The sequence below is a fragment of the Macrobrachium rosenbergii genome, chromosome 1, assembly GCF_040412425.1.
Source record: "Macrobrachium rosenbergii isolate ZJJX-2024 chromosome 1, ASM4041242v1, whole genome shotgun sequence".
NCBI lineage: Eukaryota > Metazoa > Arthropoda > Malacostraca > Decapoda > Palaemonidae > Macrobrachium > Macrobrachium rosenbergii.
In genome coordinates, this window is record NC_089741.1 from 44,556,201 (window position 1) to 44,578,210 (window position 22,010).

The following is a 22,010-nucleotide window of genomic DNA, read 5'->3' on the forward strand; positions in this document are numbered from 1 at the left end:
TTGTGGGTAGAAGAGGAAAGGAAATATTTACCCAATCAAGCAAGGAAAAGAAATATTTACCCAGTCAGGCAAGGAAAGGAAATATTTACCGAATCAAGCAAGGAAAAGAAATATTTACCAAACCACAAAGGAAAGAAATAGTTACCTAATCAAGCAAGGAAAAGATATAGTTACCCAATCAAGCAAGGAAAAGAAATATTTACCCAATCAAGCAAGGAAAAGAAATATTTACCCAATCAAGCAAGGAAAAGAAATATTTACCCAGTCAAGCAAGGAAAAGAAATATTTACCCAGTCAAGCAAGGAAATGAAATATTTACCCAATTAAGCAAGGAAAAGAAACATTTACTCAATCAAGCAAGGAAAAGAAATATTTACCCAATCAAGCAAGGAAAAGAAATGTTTACCCAATCCAGCAACAATCGTTGCTGAATTAGAGTAACCCATAAAAATGATTGCAACATGTACAGGGTCGGTATAGGGTTGGCTGGAATCATAAAAGGAAGGAATTATTATCTCTCAATATTTTCCTTGACATTTTACTGTTGATCAGTCTGAACGGTGAGGCTTTCCCACCAATATTCCAAGAAATTATCAGCAAAACATGTTACACTATTATGATACGGCAAATAAAAAAATGGAAAGTAGCGAGTAAAACTGAAAAGATATATAAAGGTAAAAAGTAACAAGAGCAAAATTCTGAAATATAAGAAATAATATTAGGACGCTGGGAACCACTCCATATGGGTCCTGTTATTTCTCTCCATAACAAGGAAAATGTGCTGGACCGCCGTGCGATTGATTCAAAATAGAATTAAAAGAAAAAAAATTGAGGGAAAAAGGGGAGAAAATAAAATTATGGCTAAAAAAAAATATATTCCCAAACATTTCTACGAAGCTGTGGATGGCACCAGCTATCTTATGAAACAAATTAGAGAGAACTATTTTAACTAAACCCTTTGTTATACTTGCCATTAACTTAAAAAACTTTGTCATATTTGTCATTAACTTGACAAAACTTTGTCATATTTGCCATTGATTTTTTTAAAACTTTGTCATATTTGTCATTAACTTTTTAAAAAATTGTCATATTTGCCGTTAACTTTTAAAAAACCCTTGTCATATTTGCCATTAACTTAAAAAACTGTTATATTTGTCGTTAACTTAAAAAAAACTTTGTCATTAACATTGACAAAACTTTTTCATATTTGGCATTAACTTTGGGAAAAAATTGTCATATTTGCCATTAACTTTTTAAAAAACTTTGTCATATTTGTTATTAACTTTAAAAAAACTTTGCCATGTTTGTCATTACCATTTACAAAACTTTGTCATATATGCCATCAACTGTTTAAAAAGGTTTGTCATATTTGCCATTAACTTTTAAAAAACTTTGTCATATTTGTCATTAATTTTTACAAAACTTTGTCATATTTGCCATTTGCCATTAACTTTAAAAAACTGTGTCATATTTGCCATTAACTTCAAATAAACTATGTCATATTTGTCATTAACTTTTACAAACCTTTGTCATATTTGCCATAAACTTAAGGAAAAACTTGGTCATATTTGCCATTAATTTTGAAAAAACTTTATCAATTTGCCATTAACTACTGAAAAAACTTTGTCATATCTGCCCGCAAGAGAGTATTGCCGTCAGTGCACCTCACACGGTGCACTATAGGCACTACGTAAGGGTTTTTTTGTAGCGTCCTTTCGGCCCCTAGCTGCAACCCCTTTCATTCCTTTTACTACACCTCCTTTCATAATCACTTTCTTCCATCTTACTTTCCTCCCTCTCCTAACAATTGCTTCAACAATATTTTCAACGCTAAATGACCTCATGGGTCCCAGCGCTTCACCTTTGGCCTAAATTTTTTATTTCAGTTTCAACTTTACGAACCAATTTATGTCATAACAGGTTCGAATTCTGTAAATATCGTGCCAAGTCATTTTAGGACCAACTTACTTAAACTAACTTAATCTGACCTAACCTGCCTTTATCTAACATTACATAATACCAAAAATATTAAGGGGTCCGAAATTTGGGGCGGAAGTTTGTCACTCTTTTCAAAATTGTTGGAATTGAATTGAATTGAATATAGAATTTAGGCTAAGGGCCAAGCACTGGGACCTAAGAGGTCATTCAGCCTGAAACGGAAATTGACAGTAAAGGTTAGAATCAATTGTAACAGGAGGAAACCTCAAAGCAGTTGCAATAAAAATCAATTGTTAGAGAGGAAAGTTAAGATGGAAGAAAGACAATATGAAAGGAGGTGCAATAAAGGAACGAAAGGTTGAGGTGCACTGAAGGCATGCTGCAAAGAACGGGGCAAAATTGTTGGGTTTCCTGTTGTCACCATTCTTGACACAACATCTTTTCTCCATTGTAATAATTCCTAGAAGAGTTTTAAAGAAGAAAGACTTACAGAAATATTGACTAATAGGTGTCAGTGTTCGATGAAAGTAGAGTAAATAATGTTATTAACTAAGAAAGTGCAAGTGAACTTCGTCTGACTGTTATTACTGTATTCACTTCTAAGTTACAGTAACCACCTAACCTAACCTAGGGGCATGGAAACCTAACCTAACCTAGGGGCACGGCAACCTAACCTAACCTAACCTAGGGCATTGCAACCCAACCTAAACTAACCTAACCTAACGTAGGGGCATGGCAACCTAACCTACACTAACCTAACCTAACCTAAACTAAACTGACCTAACCTAGGGGCATGGTAGCCTAACCTAACCTAACGTAGGGGCATGGCAACCTAACCTACACTAACCTAACCTAACCTAGGGCATGGCAACCTAACCTAAACTAACCTAACCCAACGTAGGGGCGTGGCAACCCAACCTAAACTAAACTAACCTAACCTAGGGGAATGGCAAAAAAACCGGGGCTGGTGCAAAACTAGCATGCATCTCAGGAATTTGCCATCGGGATCTTGAAATTTCAGTTCAAATACAACTTAAGGTATTCGGAATGGAAGAAAACTGGTTAACAGTCCAATTAAGTTTATAGGACAGATATATTCAGTTCAAATACAACTTACGGTATTCGGAATGGAAGAAAATGGTTAACATTCTGAATAAGTCTCAAGGACAAATATATCAATAGGTTTTGAGAATCTGGCACACATAAAAATTGAGGTTTCCAAAAAAACTTTTCTGTAATCTTACGAATCAAAGAAATATTATTCGTAGTTCAGGATTTCGAAAATTGCTTCTCGAACTTTGAACGTTTAGGGCAGCTATACATTAAACTTTTCCTTCGAAAACTGTCTCGGTTGAAAGGAAACTTGGTATCAAGAAAGAGCATTTGGTAACAACAAAATAACCACAAACACACACGCACGCATATATGTATGTATGTATGTATATATATATATATATATATATATATATATATATATATATATATATATATATATAGATATATATATTTATTATATATATATATATATATATATATATATATATATATATATATATATATATATATATATATATATATATATGTCTCTTTATTCAAAATACAAACATTAAATCCGATAAACCATTATGTGAGAGAGAGTTCATCATCTAGAAAGCTAAATATGATAACGAAATTAAGATAGCCTGAAAAACAGTTCTGCCTGATATGAATAAATTTATTCAAAGGGACGCATATTTATTGTATAACTACAAAAGCTTAATATTCTATTTAATTGCTTATCACTTTTGAAAAGGGACTGGGATTGAAAATCATAAATATTTTTATGTTAAAATAATTGTCACGCTTCCATTTGTGTGCATCGGGGAAATAAACAGCTAATAGTGTTGTGATAAGCCTGCGATAAATATCTCTGTAGTTAGCCAATAATTAATCACTAAGAATTTCTTAACTACCCAAAATTAATTTATTAGCCAACCCACATACATTTGTTAACCAACCAATAAGAATTTGTCAACCAACCGACAAGAAATTGCTAAACAACCAGGAAACATTTGTTAACCAACCAACGTGAATTTGTTAACCAACCAACAAACATTTAACCAACCAACAAGAATTCGTCAACAAACATTTGTTAGCCAACTAAGAAGCATTTGTTAACCAACAAGCATTTTATCAACTAGCTAACAAGACTTCGCTAACCAACCATCATTATCTTAACCAGCCAACGAGACTTTGTTAACCAACCAACAAGTACTCATTAACCAACCAACAAGAATTTGTTAACCAACCAACACCACCAATTTCCGACCCAAGACAAATGTGTCCATAACCAGCTATGAGAGAAATTCCTCGCCCATAAAATCGGGGGATTTCCAAGACGGAAAAATCGGCGGGGCGCTTATCCATTTTATTAATGGAAAAGAAAGACAATGGATGGCCCACACATTTATCAAGAGCTCTTTTCCTCTTTCTCCTCTTTTTCCCCTCTCTCCTCTTGTTTCTTCTTCTTTTTTTTATTTCTATTTTCAATTTAAACTGGTTCGGATGATTTACGTCTTCACCTTGCGTCTTTTAATAACGGAAACGGAGGACCGGTTTTACCCTAATTTAGGTTTTTGTTTGGCTTTGGGTTCTGCGTGGCTGCTTGCTTTTGCTTGCTTTTATTGTTATTGCTGCTGTTCTGTTGTTTTTCTCTCGTGTTGGTTCTCTGACCCGGCAAACAACAGTCATAACAACGGAGATGGAAGACCAGTTTTCCCATAATATACTCTGAGTTTTATTTTGCGTTCTAAGTGGCTGCTTGCTTGCTTGCTTGCTTTTGCTGCCGTTCTGTTGTTTTTTCTCTCGCGCTGTTTCGCCGACCCGTCGCAAACAACAAGCATAACTGCTTTGAAGGACTGAGCTGCTCCTACCACACCTGCTGCTCATTTCTGCCGCTGATGTTAAACAGACGGTGTTGTTGTTGTTGTTGTTGCTCTTGCTGTTGTCTTTGTTGTTCCAGCTTCTTGTTGACAGCTGGTGGTGGCAGCTGTCCTTAAAAAAAGCCTCTGCTTGTGTCAGGGAAGCTGCTGGTTCCTGCTTTCATTATTCTTTTCACTCAGAGCCAGAGAATGGTTGGCCTTTGCTTTCAGACACGATTACTATACGGTAATTCACTTAATCTTATAAATAGCTGAAGTTAAAGACTTAATCTTATAAATAGCTCAAGTTAAAGAAATTCGATTAATCTTATAAATAGCTCAAGTTAAAGACTTAATCTTATAAATAGCTCAAGTTAAAGACTTAATCTTATAAACAGATCAAATTGAAGAAATTAACTTATTCTTATGAATAGCTCAAGTTAAAGAAATTCACCTAAACTTATAAATACCCCAAGTTAAAGAAATTCACTTAATCTTATAAAAAGCCCAAGCTAAAGAAATTCACTTAATCTTATAAATAGCTCAAGTTAAAGAAATTAACTTATTCTTATGAATGGCTCAAGTTAAAGAAATTCACCTAATCTTCTAAATACCTCAAGTTAAAGAAATTCACTTAATCTTACAAATAGCCCAAGTTAAAGAAATTCACTTAATCTTATGAACAGGTCAAACTAAAGAAATTCACTTAATCTTATAAATAGCTAAAGTTAAATAAATTCACTTAATCTTATAAATAAATTAAAGAAATTCACTTAATCTTATAAACAGCTCAAGTTTAAGAACTTAACTTAATCTTATAAACAGATCAAGTTAAAGAACTTCACTTAATCTTATAAATAGCTCAAGTTAAAGAACTTAACTTAATCTTATAAACAGATCAAGTTAAAGAACTTCACTTAATCTTATAAATAAATTACAGGAATTCACTTAATCTTCTAAATAGCTCAAGTTAAAGAAAATCACTTAATCTCATAAATAGCTCAAGCTAAAGAAATTCAATTAATCTTATAAATAACTCAGCTTAAAGAAATTCACTTAATCTTTTAAATAGCTCAAGTTAAAGAACTTCACTTAATCTTATAAACAGCTCAAGTAGAAGAAATTCACTTAATTTCATAAATAGCTCAAATTAAAGAAATTCAATTAATCTTATAAATAACTCAGCTTAAAGAAATTCACTTAATCTTGTAAATAGCCCAAGTTAAAAAAATTCACTTAATCTTATAAATAGCTCAAGTTAAAGAAATGTTTGATATGTCCGTAATATTTAATATTTTAACATGCTTGAAAATGCACAGCTGAGGTACCGGGCTCTGATATGACGAATATAATCAGGACGTTTATGCTCAACACCAATTTGCTGATTCAAAGTGCACGTTTATTCACAAAAGGTAAATATTGATGCTATGATAATAGCATCATTATTTCCTCTCTTGTCGCATATTTAAGCGTGAAATATTAATGCGCTCATATTTTTCTTGGCATATTTGCACATGTCAAATTTTGTCGCAATAACACACAAATTAATTAAGCTTTTACATCGTATTTACAATGATAAAAATTAATTTTTTTTATATAATTTAGCTGACATTTCTCTTCCTCATAAGGCTGCGCTTTTATTCTCCTATGTATGAAGACAATCTCAAAAAAAACAAAAAAAAACACACATTATATCTTTCTCTCCAAAGGAAAGAACTCGTGTCTTTCTCTCATGCATAAATGCTTTTACATCGTATCTACAATGATAAAATTTATTGTTTTATATTATCTAGCTGATATTTCTCTTCCTCATAAGGCTGCACTTTCACTCTACACTGCATGACACTTTCACTCTCCTATACATGAAGACACTTTCACTCTCCTACACATGAAGACACTTTCACTCTCCTATACATGAAGACACTTTCACTCTCCTATACATGAAGACACTTTCACTCTCCTATACATGAAGACACTTTCACTCTCCTATACATGAAGACACTTTCACTCTCCTATACATGAAGACACTTTCACTCTCCTATACATGAAGACTTTCACTCTCCTATACATGAAGACTTTCACTCTCCTATACATGAAGACACTTTCACTCTCCTATACATGAATACACTTTCACTCTCCTATACATGAAGACAATCTCCTTCACATATATATAAAAAAATCACATCTTTCTCTCCAAAGAAATGAACTCAGTCTTTCTCTCCTGTATAAGAATGAGCTTCATCTTCCGCCTTTCTCTCATATATAGAAATGCACTCGGTTCTTCACTAGCTTTTTAGCTTTCTGAAAAGAAAACTATTGTGCCGGCTTTCTCTGTCCGTCCGCACTTTTTTCTGTCCGCCCTCAGATCTAAAACTGCTGAGGCTAGATGGGCTGCCAAATTGGTATGTTGATCATTCACCTCCAATCTTCGAACATATCCAATTGCGGCCTCCTTTCAAGCAGTTTTAAAATTTTATTCAAGGTTAAAGTTTGTCATAATCGTGCTTCTGGCAACGATATAGGACAGGCCACCACCGGGCCAAAGTTGAAGTTTCACGAGCCGCGGCTCATACGGCATTATACCGAGACCACCGAAAGATAGATCTATTTTCGGTGGCCTTGATTACACGCCGTACAGATAACTCTATTGCGCCGAAGTAACCAAGGCGCACTTTTTACTTGTTTTAATAACACCCTCAATCTTTCTCTCCTCTTCCCTCGACAGCTGCTGATGTCGGAGCGACGGGAGAGCTTGCGCGCCTGCAGAGTCATGGCAGTTGTGTCACTGTCGTTCGTCATCACCATCACGCCTTGGACCTTAAGGCAGATTATAGCGGCCTGCACCAACTCCAGGGTAAGGATGATGGAATATATTGGAAAAAAAGTCTATAAAAATGCATGCTTTACGCAGTATTAATACGTAATGTGTGTATAGAGTGTAAGAAAACGAAAAATAACCTTTGAGCAATAATGGACACTGGAGCTGAATCGAAAAAATAAACATACATATATATATGTGTATACACACATGTATATATGCATATATATTAATTTTACTATTACAGAAAAAACCTACGTTCACTTTCGCATTAATACTTCTGTTGATAAATCGTGAACTCTCTCTCTCTCTCTCTCTCTCTCTCTCTCTCTCTCTCTCTCTATATATATATATATATATATATATATATATATATATATATATAATATATATATATGTACACTATATATATATATATATATATATATATATATATATATATATATATATATGTACACTATATATATATATATATATATATATATATATATATATGTACACTATATATATATATATATATATATATATATATATATATATATATATATATATATATATATATATATATATATATATATATATATATATATATATATATATATATATATATATATAATATATATATATATATATACATACATATTATCACACACACACACATTCTACGTGTGTCTGTGCATAAAGACAGGCCATTTATTTCTCGGGATTCACCCCCTGAGAAAAAATAACATGGTCACGAGAAAAAAATGTCTGCGGAAGAAAATTTAATTTTGCAAAGCAAGATAAGAAAAACATACAGTTATATATTTTAGGCGGAAAGTTGGTAGTGTTTTCCCTGCAATCTGGAACCGTGGAAGAGAGAGAGAGAGAGAGAGAGAGAGAGAGAGAGAGAGAGAATTTGTTCCTATGAGGCTAATGATACTGATAGATGACGTCGGCGATTATATCTATATTTATAAAAATAATTATGTGATGACAGATGACGTCGACGATTATATTTATAATATACATAGAAATAATTATGTGATGATAATTATATTTATCAAATCATTATGAAGGCTTAACATGAAGAAAACAGGGCTTATTATACCAGAAACCAATTTGCAAATTCTCTTCATTTCCCCGAATCTAGCTGACATATTCCTTATATAAAAAAAAGAAAAACCCAAATTACCCTTACATCCCAGAGCCTAATTATCAAATTCCCTTTATTCCCCAAGAATCCACTGAGCAAATGCCATTTATTCATTATAATCCAAACGGTATATTCCTTTTCCAGAATCTAACTGACGATACATCTTTTACTTATAAACCTCTAACTATCACAGCTTCTTCATCTCTCATGATCGAATTTTTATATTCCCTTCATATCACAATCTAATGACCGTATTTCCTTATTTCACGATAATTTACCTATCATATTCCAATCCGTTCCCAAGGACCTAATTGTCACGTTTTCTACCTTTCCAGATACCAGGCGGATTAGACTACGCCGTGTGGGTAGTGAATATCTTTGGAGGCACAATCATCATATTCATCTACTGGTTACTCTCACCGACTTTTAGGAGGGCGTTAGATGAAACTCTACATAACAGGGTAAGATGAACGATATATAATTTAATTGAAAGGGTCTTGTGTTTTAATTTAAAGAGTCCTAAGTCACGTAGAATCACGATTGACTTGAAGAGTATTCTTGCAAGGGACGCGTAGAAAGGTGGTCTATAAAACTGTAGTAATAAACCTTTAAAAAATAAATTTGTTACACGCGATTTTGCTCATTTTTAAATTGGTGCATATAAAAATTCTATTTTTTTGTTAGGTTGAAAAACGTATATTTAATTTAAACGAGTCCTAATTTATGTAGAATTCCGTTTATAATGAAAAAAATATTCTTTCAAATTAATGTTGTTGAGAAAGGTGGTCTGAGAAAACTGTAAGAATAATTAAAAAAAAATAAAAAAGTTCAACACAACTTTGCTTAATTTTCAGTTAAGGCATGATAAAAGTTTTGTCTTTTCGTTAGGTAAAATTCATTTTTTTTTTTGGACAACGAACTTCACTGGGAATAACTGTCAAAGCTGCCTTTCAGAAACATAAGATATTTCCCTCCCGTCAAAAAAATTAATTTCACAATTTTTACGTCATCGGTAGCTTGCACAAACAATTTACCTCATTTTTTATATCTTTGATTTGCACAGACAATGTATTTTATCTTTTTTGCTACCTTTAGTTTGCATAAAAATTCTATTTGTCATTTTTTTGTCATCCTTATTTTGCACATACAATTTACTTCATTTTTATCATCTTTAGTTTAAAAAAAAAATTGAAATATGAATTGTTAAGCAACTAATTTTCCATTTTCTTCCCTCCCACCCAAACCCTCCTCACCCCCACCCCACTCCTCCTATCCCAACCCCACTCCCCCCCATCCCACCCCACCCTTCCTCTCCCACTCCACCTCCCCTACCACCCACTCCTCTGCTCCCTGTCTCTCCCCACCCCACCTCCTCTCCCTCCCCCCCTCCCACCCCTCCTCACCCCACTGCACTCCCCTCCCATTCCTCCTCCTCCCTGTCCCCTCCCACCCTCCCCACCCCACTCTTACCCCCTCACACACTCCACCCTCCCTTCCTCCCCCACCTCACCACTCCTCACCCCTCCCCATCCAACTCTTGCACCCCTTCCTCGCCACACTCCACTCCTCCCTTCCTCCCCACATCACCCACTCCTCCCCTCCCCACCCCACTTGCACCCCTCCTCACACTCACTCCTCCCTTCCCTCCCCACCTCACCCAACCCACTCTTTACCCTCCCAACCACCACCCCATTCCTCCCTTCCCTACCCACATTCATCCCCTCCAAAAAAAAAAAAAAAAACCAACGACAGATCTGCTGTGAAACGTGTACTACGACCGCGGCGACGACGTGACCATGGTCCACCTGCCGCTGCAGAAGGAGGACCAGCAGGTCCAACACCACCACCGCCACCACCACCACCACCACTACGTCCCGAGCAGCAAACACGACAGCTTCCGCCTCAACAACGGCGGACACGCTGCCAACTGCCCCGCTGTGCCCCCGCCGCCCAGAATAAACAGCAGCAGCAGCTGCAAGAGGGCCGCGACCCAGAGCTGCAACACCACCCCCCGACACCTGGCCAACGGCAGGGCGGGCGGCGTGGCGGGCGGCGGCCACCACAACGGCGCTTACGACATCGAAGCCCTGGGGGAAAAGTACTGGGGAGAGGTGGGGGCTGTCGCTATCTTACAGACACACATATATATATATTATAAAATCTAAATAACATTATATGTGTATATATATGTATGCATGTATATATATATACACACATATATATACATATACACACACACACACACACACACACACATATATATATATATATATATATATATATATATATATATATATATATATATATATATATATATATGGTGCCTTATTCTATTAACCTCTTTGATTTACAGATATTGTATACTATCGTCCCTTAAGCTATTAACGTCTTAATTTTACAGATAATGCTTTATACTGTAGTCTCTTAATGTATTAACGTCTTGATTATTATGAGTACAGTTCATATTCCAAGCTATCACTTCTATATCCAGTCATTATGGGTCTCTGGTGAGCCCGGCTTTACAAGTAACTTATCTCTCTCTTTCCTTGACTTTTTCAGATCCTGGAACGGACGGTGTCGTCCACGTCGCTCCAGAATCTTCAGAGAATATACAGAAACAACTCCACTTCGCACCCGGAGCTACGGCTAAGCCACGCCTCGAACTGGCACATATAAACAAAAATATTATAAAGCTTTAGACTTATTCAACTCCACGACAGTCAAACAGAAGTAATTAGGGTAATTCGCATTTGTAATCAATGGAATTCAATGCAATTCACAGGAAAGCTGAAAAGTATACAACGAACTATTTACAATATTAACTGACGGAGTTATTTGTACATAGATCTGGCATCGCAGATGAAAATTGAAGGCAGGCGAGATTCATGGAAATCTATGGTGCATCACTATATTGTGACCGAAAATAATGAGTAAAAAGCCACAATAATGTAAATGAGAGACTGTATTTTTCCAAAATATGAAAAAGGTTAAAAAAAAAAGGGCGGGGTTGGCTAAAGCTCCCCTCCTTTTTCTTAACCATTTTTGTATTTTGGAAAAACAAAGTCGAAAGCTACCTCCACCCCCCCTTATTAACCATTTTTGTATTTTGGACAAATGCAGTCGAAAGCCCCTCTTTTTTTTTTTTAACCATTTTTGTATTTTGGAAAATAGAGTCTCTCATTTAAATTATTGTGGCTTTTTACTCATTCATGGAAATCTTGTTGACGCTGGAAAGAAGCGACTTTGTTCTGTGCTCATTAAAAAAATAGGTCTCTTAGAATTTATGATACTGTTTTTGAATTCAAATCTGTTATAAAGAATATGTACTCAATTCTGGGATGAACGGAAATAAGGCATCTACCTATGTACAAGTTATAATTAATGTGTAATACTTTTTAAAACTTGTGTCGGGTTTTTAGTATATACGTATACTTCACTTGTAATCAAAGATCTATATATATTTACAGGCACGTTATACACAGACATACATACAGACACACGTATACATACATACATACACACGTGTGTAAACTTGAGACAATATATATATTATATATATACATATGTAAACTTGATACAATATCTACATTTTAAAAAACTTTGATCGATTCCATTAAATATCGTTCTCCCCTGTCAACGTATACTATATTGTTACAATGAAATTGTACATGTTTGCTTTGTTCTAAAAAAAACAATGACATTTTTCGCTTAACTGGTTTGTTTATTACAATGATAATTTTCCTTCTAATAATTACAGCAATCTCAAAAAGACAATCGTAAACACTAGACTGACACCCTATGAGTTTCATCTGAATTTTTTTCATCTGAATTTATTGTACGAATAAGACCATATTTCCACCTGAAGCAAACGCCTTCGATACCTTTAAAACAGAACATAAATTAAATGTACTTAATTAAGAACTATCTGAAATTTCCTGTCTATTTTCACTTTCGTAAGTGTTTAACGACAATGGGGACGTGTTACTAAGGCTGCGTCCACACTGCAATAAAATGTGTCATAAACGCACATTGGGAACTTATCGACCACATGCCGCAAACACGTCGAATATAAGTCAGCGACTTCTTAGTATCCATAATCAGCATTAGTTGAAGATTCTTCCCCCATTTCCGGTCGCTGACTTGTTTTCAACATGTCTATGACATGTATGTGACAAGTTTGTGACATGTACATGACAAGTTTGTGACATGTGACAAGTTTGTGATATCTATGTGACAAGTTTGTGACACGTACGCGACAAGATTGTGACATGTACACAACAAGTTTGTGATATGTACGCAACAGGTTTGTGACATGTACACAACAAGTCTATGACATGTATGCAAGAAGTGTGTGACATGTATGCAACAAGTCTGTGACATGTATGCGACATGTGACAAGTTGACGACACATTTATGACATGGTTTACAACAGTTTGGACACATTAAAAGACGACAGTTGAGAAACCACCCGCAAACTAAAACCTATTTCTTAATGGAAGGTATTACTTCAGTGAATGAATCAGTTGCACCTACATAATTATATTCAATTCGTATTTAAACGTAAAAATGCCCAGGCGTACATACCATGCATCTGTTGGATGCAATGAACGATGTCCCCCCTTTAATTCTATTTTTAGACAAATGGTCCGGGGACCGTACCCGAATCTATTACATGAGACACACAACACACACAGAACACCCTACCAACCCCCCAGCAGTACAGGTGTACAAAACTCAATTAACCTGCGGAATTTTAGCCTTAATGTGGACGCCGTTTGTACGTGGACGCTGTTTGTACAGGTATTTATAAAGAGTTGAAAAAAAAAAAACTTTTATAAAACACTGCAAAAAGAGAATAAGAACGATTAAAAAAATTAATGAAGAAAATAACTAAAAGATAAAGAGGAAGAAAAAATTAAGAGAAGTACTTGGGGACAAAAGGGAGAGAAAGCCAGATTAACTAAATATGTAATAAAAGACTGATCTCTTATAAAAAGGAAGACGTGGTTGACACAAACTCCCTTACGTAAGCTTAAATTTTCTCTTTAAAAGAAAACAAAAAAAGAAAACTTAATACGAAATGCGATTTACAAGGCTGTGACAGACTCGATTTACACTAAATAAAATACAAGTTTTATAAACTGACTACGACAGATGTTTTCCTAGAATAAAAGGGAAAAATATAATTCCCCCCAAAAAACGAACGGAACAAGTATTTATAACACAAATGAACACGAGACAATCAAAAGAATAATACGACAAAAAACAAGCAGAAAAAAGGTGACAAGAACACAAGGAATCTGAAGTAACTTAACTTCGCAGAGGAAAAACAAAGAGAAGGAATATTTTTGTCGTGACCGTTACCTTTTAAGCGTCCTTATCGCACAAATAATCTGTAATAACTGCTATATAATCAATAGGTTGCATGACGTTTCTAATTAACAGTGTATTCAACTTTAATGTCTCTTATTATTATTATTATTATTAAAATTATCCTGGCAAGAGACCCTCTCTCAGACATGTATTGGTTGATGTGATGTGCATGTCAGCGCACTGAAATCTTTGCATTGAGTTTTCTCCACATTTCTGATTACTGCTTTTTCTCTGGTACTGCATCTGGAGAGCAAGGTGCCGATGTGATTTATCTTAAGCAAATACATAATCATTGACGATACTCCAGTATACTGACTTTACCCTTCGGAAGATGAATAACATCGGCACGTTACTGGCCAGATGTAGTACCAGAGAAAAACAGTAATTAGAAATATGGAGAAAATTCTCTACGAGATCAATGCAGCTGACGCAGCAATCACATTCAGCAGTACACATTATTATTATTATTATTATTATTATTATTATTATTATTATTATTATTATTATTATTAAACAGACATCCTGATTTCGTACTTATTGCTGTACAGTGTTGTTCATGGCATTTTCTCAGAATTATTATTATTATTATTATGTAAACTACTCCATACTGCTTCGCTAATGCTTGGTATCATTATCATCAAAACGCGGTTGCTCATACCCACCTAATACATATTGTTACCATTGCTTTTCCGTTGCTCATAGACATTGATTATTATTATTAAAATATATCATCAATATCATCCCGTTGCTCATAAAATAATCCGTTTATTGCCATTATAATCATCATCTCGTCATATTCACGTTTTCTATGTTGCCATCAAATGTTCATCGACTATCTTCTATCCTTCACGGCTGTCCTGATCTGTTGAGACTCAATTACGACACTCTTAGTACGGTTAAAGTCAATATATCTAAGCGATTTCATGTATAAAAACCATTTAAGTAGACGCTTTTCAGTAGATAAGTTTACTATACGTAAGTTTAAACAAGTAAAAAAAACCCAGCGTGTTATACAGTAGTGTTATACAGTAGCAATAGTAGTTTTAATTTTAAGAGATTCTATTTTGTTCGTGGTGATCCTCGTTAGGAATGGAGTTGGAGGATATACAACATACCTTGGGGATCTGGGGCTAGGGTCATGGGTCACACTTATGCTCAAGGGACATCCGAAATATTAGGGTGTGGGTGAAATGACTGATATAGAAAATGGGATACGTTTTGCCTGAAAGAAAATGGGATACGATTTGTTTTCACAAATTGAGTGTTTTGGCTGAATTGTGATTTGTAAGAAAATGTGCATTTAAAGTTTTGAGGAATAATAAATAAAACATAGAGTATACGGAAAAAGTAAAGGATTAATTTCCCTGAAGTTTTGTGGGAATTAGGAAAAATGTGAAGAAAATTTACTTACAAGATAAAGAAGGAAAAAAGTGAAAAATAATGAAGGAAAATCATCAGAGAATCATGTTTTAGAAAATTCCAAGAAAAGAGAAAATTGATTTAAAAAAATAGGGGAAAAATGTAAAAAAAAATTAAGATATACTCAGATTGAGAACCGCTTTAAGGTGGCTCAAGCAGTTATATATATTGACTCTAGGTAAGTGTTTGTTGACAAGTGATCACCTCTGAAATGGTCACCTTTGTGTCCTCATTAATGCATCATTCTGTGATCGTTTTCATGATTAGACGATTATCTTAATATAACCTTAAGTGAAAGGCGACTTGAACAAGGTTACCTTCTTTGTGTGTTGTCGTGACGTGTCGAGATATTTTTGCTAAGGAAAAGGTTACCGCAAGTTACCTTCTGTTTTATAGAAGCGACCCGATAAGTGGTTATGGAGTTTTGGTAATTAAGACTACCTGAAACAACTCTGCATGTGAAAAAGGACTTTAAAACTGTTACCAATTTAGTGTAATGTAGTTAATCTTATGACAGTTTCGGATATGAAACGGTTACCGGAACTTTAATTTTGTCTTAAACAAGGTAACCACGGGAACAGATATCGCAAGACGAAGTGAAGTGTTTTGTAACAATTTTGACAATAATATGGATACCGGAGGTTACCTTTCGTTCTTGCACAGGTGATCCAAGAAAATGAGTGACAAAATGGACTCGAAGGAAACTCTACGAACAAATGTTTACATATTTATTAGGCTGGAGACCTATTAGTGTTTTTAAAGGCAATGTGATATTTTTCAATAAAATTCTCCTGCGTTGAAATTTTTCTAATTAACTAGGCCGCAACCATTTGCCTTAGGCTGTTCAAGCAGGTCTGAGTGAAAGGAAATGAAATATTGGAGATATATTTGCAATACGCCGATCTGCTGTTGACTCGAATAAAATTGGGTAATTATGTAATGTGATTTTTATTCACCTAAAAATGACAACTGAGCAGGTTTTTTTTTTTTTTTATTGAAACCGAAATGGATCTGGTGGTTCATAAAGTGTGCTTCTTCTCTCTCCCTCACTAAAGAAGATAATTATGTAATATGTATATTAGAATGAACATAGGAAAAATGTGTTATTACGCCTGCTCTACCGTATCTTATAACTCTCTCTTCCCCTCAACCCTCTGTTCATTGGGATAAAGGCTGATTCACATTATAACATTACGTCACGTCAAATTACGTGAGAATTTCTTACATGTGATCAAATGGACTTATTCACACCATCACGTCACGTCACCATCAAACAAACAGATTCACCGTCATCGACACGTTTTCTTGGAAAGAATATTTTGACGTGACGTGACGACGGTGCTTATCTGGGTTTTCTTGACGCTAAATCGAGAGTTATTGAGTTGACATGAACTGAACGGGATTGTGATGGATAGAGTGAATACAAGGCTTTGCTGATGGGATGGTTGACGTGCCGTGATGTGTCGGTGACGTGATGGTATAATGTGAATCAGCCTTAATCCGCAAATCAAACATTTTACTTCTGTACAAAAATGAGAGGGTTAAATCATGTTGCCAGAACGAATTGTAAATTTGTGCATTTACGAGCATTTCTAGATTTATAATTTTATACGTTGCTTCTTGAATGAAGTTGTATTGAGATAGAAAAGACAGTTGCAACAGTTGCACTAAAGATACAGAGATGTATGGAGTAGATGAGGGGTTTTTAAAACTCATGATGGAGTTACAGGGACAGGTGGGAGGGTCTGTGGATCTTAGGAAAGGGGGGAGAGTTAGAAAGAGGAAATAATAAAATTAAGAGATAGAATGAGGGGAACAATAGAGATAATTAGAGGGGAAATTGCATGATAAAAAGCGTATACAAATATACAGGATAATAAACAAGGAAATAAAATAAATGAAATATATGTATATGAATGATCAATATTAGGAATAAATATATATATATATATATATATATATATATATATATATATATACATTTATATATATATATATATATATATATATATATATATATATATATATATATATATATATATATGTTAGTTGAGAATGCGACAAGAACTTTAGAGAGCAAAATGGCGATCTGTTCCACAAGGAAAACCAAATCAGGGGAGAGTTTTATGAACAAATGGGTCTCAGAACAAAAACCGCAAATGGAGAGACGCTGTCTGAAGGGAATGTAGCAGTCCTGGGTCGACGGTGTGAGCATTTTAAAGATTTACTGCATGTGGATGAAAAAAAAAAAAAAAAAAAAAGTGAAAAAATGCGCCGGTTTCCTCGGCGCAATCGAGTTCTCTGCACAGCCGCTACAGCGTATAATCAAAGCCACCGAAAGCTAGATCCATCTTCCGGGTGGTCTCGGTGTAATGCTGTATGAGCCGCGGCCCATGACATTTAACCTTTTCGCCCGGTGGTGGCCATATCCTATATCGTTGCCACAACATGATTTGGCTAACTTATCTTGAAATAAAACACTGAGGCTAGAGGGCTGAAATTTGGTATGTTTGATGATTGTGGGGTGGATGATCAATATGGTTGCAGCAGCCTCAGCCTCAATTTTTAAGATCTGAGGGCGGACAGAAAAAGTGCGGACGGACAGGGACAAAACTGGCACAACAATTTTCTTTACGGAAAACTAAAAATCAAGTTTACGGAGATAAAAGAATACTAAGAAAATGGAGAAATGAATATTTTTCTGGAGGACGGAATGATGGAGGCGAGAGAATGAAAGAAGAGGTGATTCACAAAGCAAATGAAGTAAAAAAAAAAAAGGTAGAAAGAGTGAATACAGAAGATTCTCAATCAATTTCTATATTATTCTCGAAAATAACTCGCTATTTTAAGTCAGACCCTTCAGGATTAAAGTCTTGCCTTTTCCTCCAAAGCATAATCATATTTTTTCTTCAATTCGAGCGATTCATAATTTTTTAAAATAAAGGCAGGGAACATTTTGAAATTTATGATGTCAGTGCAACAAACATCTTCCGTTAAACGAAGACTTACGAAGCTAAGTTAACTAGAATATGCAAAAATCCAGCCCAATCTCCCTACGCTGCAAAAATAATTTCTTACATATCAATTTCCAACATTCACGCTCACTAAAAAAATAATAATCATTATTTTCAAAATTCACGCTCACTAAAAAAAATTATTATTTTCAAAATTCACACTCACTAAAAAAAATAAGAATTATTTTCAACATTTACAATCATTAAAATAATAATAATAATTATTTTCAACATTCACGCTCACTAAAAAAAAATTATAATTATCTATCAACTTGATCAAACGTCCCAGTATCCTTCCCCTAGAAAAAGAGACAAAAAAAAGCATTTCCGCTATAATATTTCGGGGGGAAAATAAATATGGTTTGGAAAAACGGTTATGTCGTCTAATCCAATAATGGATTGGACACTTCACTGCATGTGCGTCAGTTTATGACTGGGGAGCTGAACGGGATTTTTTGTTTTTTGCTTCGTTTTATATTCAGCTTACTGTTTACGGCTAAATGTTTGAATGTTTCTTACGCGCGTTTAAATGTGAAAATATACGCATACTTTACATTAATAAATTATATACACATATGCATATATATATATATATATATATATATATATATATATATATATATATATATATATATATATATATACATACATATGTATGTATATATGCATGTGATATGCATGTGTGAATAATCATCTAGTGACTTGTTTTTATATATAAGCCTGACCTTGGAATAACTTATGCAAAGTGATATATATATATATATATATATAAAATATGCATCTATATATATATAAATTATATGTATATAAATGTATAATACACAAATATAAAAGTATATATATATATATATAAATTATATGTATATAAAATGTATAATACACAAATATATATATATATATATATATATATAATGTATATATGTGTATATATATATTCAAATATATATTATATATACATATATATATTCACTAATCTGCTAATCTCCCTAACAGGAGAAACAAGACTAGCTAATCAACGAAAATTCAATAAATTCTACTTCTATATGGCCCCTCACTGCGGACCAACACTGACTCTAGCTTTATGTACTAAACTAACTAGTCTATTATGGCCGAGTTTAATACGGATGTACGGTAATTCCGTATTTCCCGTGAAATACGGATAAGCTTAAGCCTTCGGAGCTTGGAACCCGAGCTTCGATAAATATGCAAGCAACCGACAGCTTGCAGGCAGATATTGGCTCACTGTGGGCGCGCCTCTGATATAAAAGGGGGGTGAAAGTTCGCTACAGATTCATAACTCACATTGGGGGTTTTCCTCTCTGGAAAATTTGAATATCGAGAGAGAGAGAGAGAGAGAGAGAGAGAGAGAGAGAGAGAGAGAGAGAGAGAGAGAGAGAGAGAGAGAGAGAAAGAGAAATTTGCTTTCGTACTTGTGTTCTCATTGAATTGTATAATCTGGTAGCCTTGAAGAGGCATGTCATGTCTATATTTTCTCCCTCTCTCTCTCTCTCTCTCTCTCTCTCTCTCTCTCTCTCATGTTTATCACATCTATATAAATATATATGTATATATATATATATATATATATATATATATATATACTATATATATATATATATATAATATATATATTATATATATACATATATATATATAAATATTATATATATATATATATATATAAATATATATATATATATATATATATATATATATATATATATATATATATCTATATATATATACATACATATATATATATATATATATATATATATATATATATATATATATATATATATATATATATATTCTATTGGCTGTGATTACTACTAAAGCAATGTAACGTAATCTAACTTACCCACTTCTTCAGCAGAGTCCAGAGGTCCAAATCAGGCCTCTTAGACCCTTCAGGAGTTCACCATAATTAAGAGACGCCTACGGGTCTAATCCATCGAACCAAACGACTTTATTTAAGAGATAACACCTGCTGCCTCGTCTGTCGTGGACAGGAAATTCTCTCCTCCGTTTTCGAATAATTGTCACCGTTCCTACCACTGCTTTTTCTACTACTATTACCGCTACTACTTTTTCGACTGCTATTACTACCAATGCTATTTCTACTACTATTACTGACACTGCTATTTCTACTACTGTTAATGGTTGTACTACTATTATTGCTATTACTTTCACTACCACTACTACTTTTACTGCCACTACTATTTCTAAAACTACTATCTTTACTATTACTAACAATAATTTTTCTGCTGCTATTAATGTTTGCACTACTATTACTGCTATAACTCTTACTACTATTTCTACTCTACTAATATCACTATTTATACAACTGCTACTTTTAGAGAATATTTATCTCGTCCTACGTGACCAGAAATTAATTTGTATCTTTTACATTTTACTACTACTGCTACTACTCTGCTTTTCATACTACTAACACTACTATTTCTACTACTAGAATACTTCTTTTCGTACCATCAACGCCACTACTAAAAAAACGAAAAGCGTATTGAATATCTACTTGATAAAAGCGCGATGAAATTTCCAAGTGGAATTTGCTCGCCCGCAATTCTTTGGACGTTTTCACTCATAACTCGATCAAAAGGTGTCATGATATTAATAATTTCTTCCGGTTCCTATCACACGAGGCAAGGCGTTCTGAAAAATGGAGAGAAAATCCATCAAGCTCATAATAATTACAATTTATCTCCCACAACACCAACCCACTCTCCTACCTGCAGTTGAATTGAATATATAGAATTTAGGCCAAAGGCCAAGCACTGGGACCTATAAGGTCATTCAGGCTGAAACGCAAATTGACAGTAAAACGTTTAAAAGGTGTAACAGGAGGAAAACCTCAAAGCAGTTCCACTATGAATCAATTGTCAGGAGAGGGTGGAAAGTAAGATGGAAGAAAGAGAATATGAAAGGAGGTACAGCAAAACAGCAAAAGGAACGAAAGGTGTTGCAGCTAGGGCCGAAGGCACGCTGCAAAGAACCTTAAGTAATGCCTACAGTGCACAGCATGAGGTGCACTGACGGCGCTATCCCCCTATGGGACTCCCCTACCTATAGCCTTGCCAGTTTTAAGTTTAGGCTTGTTATCTCATCAGTCCAGGATCGCTGGCAGTGATTAAACTAATAAATAGGCATATTTCACAGAAAATAGAACGGAAAATCCGCAATTCAGCTCCGTAATTGCTACTTTGGGCATATCGGATCTTTGGAAAAAAATAATTCGTATACACCTTCACTAGCTGTCATGTAATCTTGCAGCAATAATTGCAGAAATTATTCACCCTTATAAATCAGGTCAGGAAGAGAATATCTGATCATTAAATGGTCATAACTGGAAAAGTAAATTAATATCGTTAAATAAAATAAATTCAAGCATTTAC

General features: G+C 34.4%; 1 protein-coding gene across 1 annotated transcript in view; it reads left to right on the forward strand.

Annotated features, from left to right (window-relative positions):
• The window catches only part of LOC136831662 (trace amine-associated receptor 1), a 255,956-nt gene extending 241,636 nt beyond the window's left edge, over positions 1 to 14,320 (forward strand). The window contains 5 exon segments of the mRNA XM_067092322.1: positions 7,564 to 7,692; positions 9,127 to 9,252; positions 10,544 to 10,550; positions 10,553 to 10,902; positions 11,351 to 14,320. Coding sequence (XP_066948423.1) covers positions 7,564 to 7,692; positions 9,127 to 9,252; positions 10,544 to 10,550; positions 10,553 to 10,902; positions 11,351 to 11,467 — 729 coding nt within the window. The 3' untranslated portion in view covers positions 11,468 to 14,320.
• Positions 14,321 to 22,010: the final 7,690 nt, after the last annotated feature.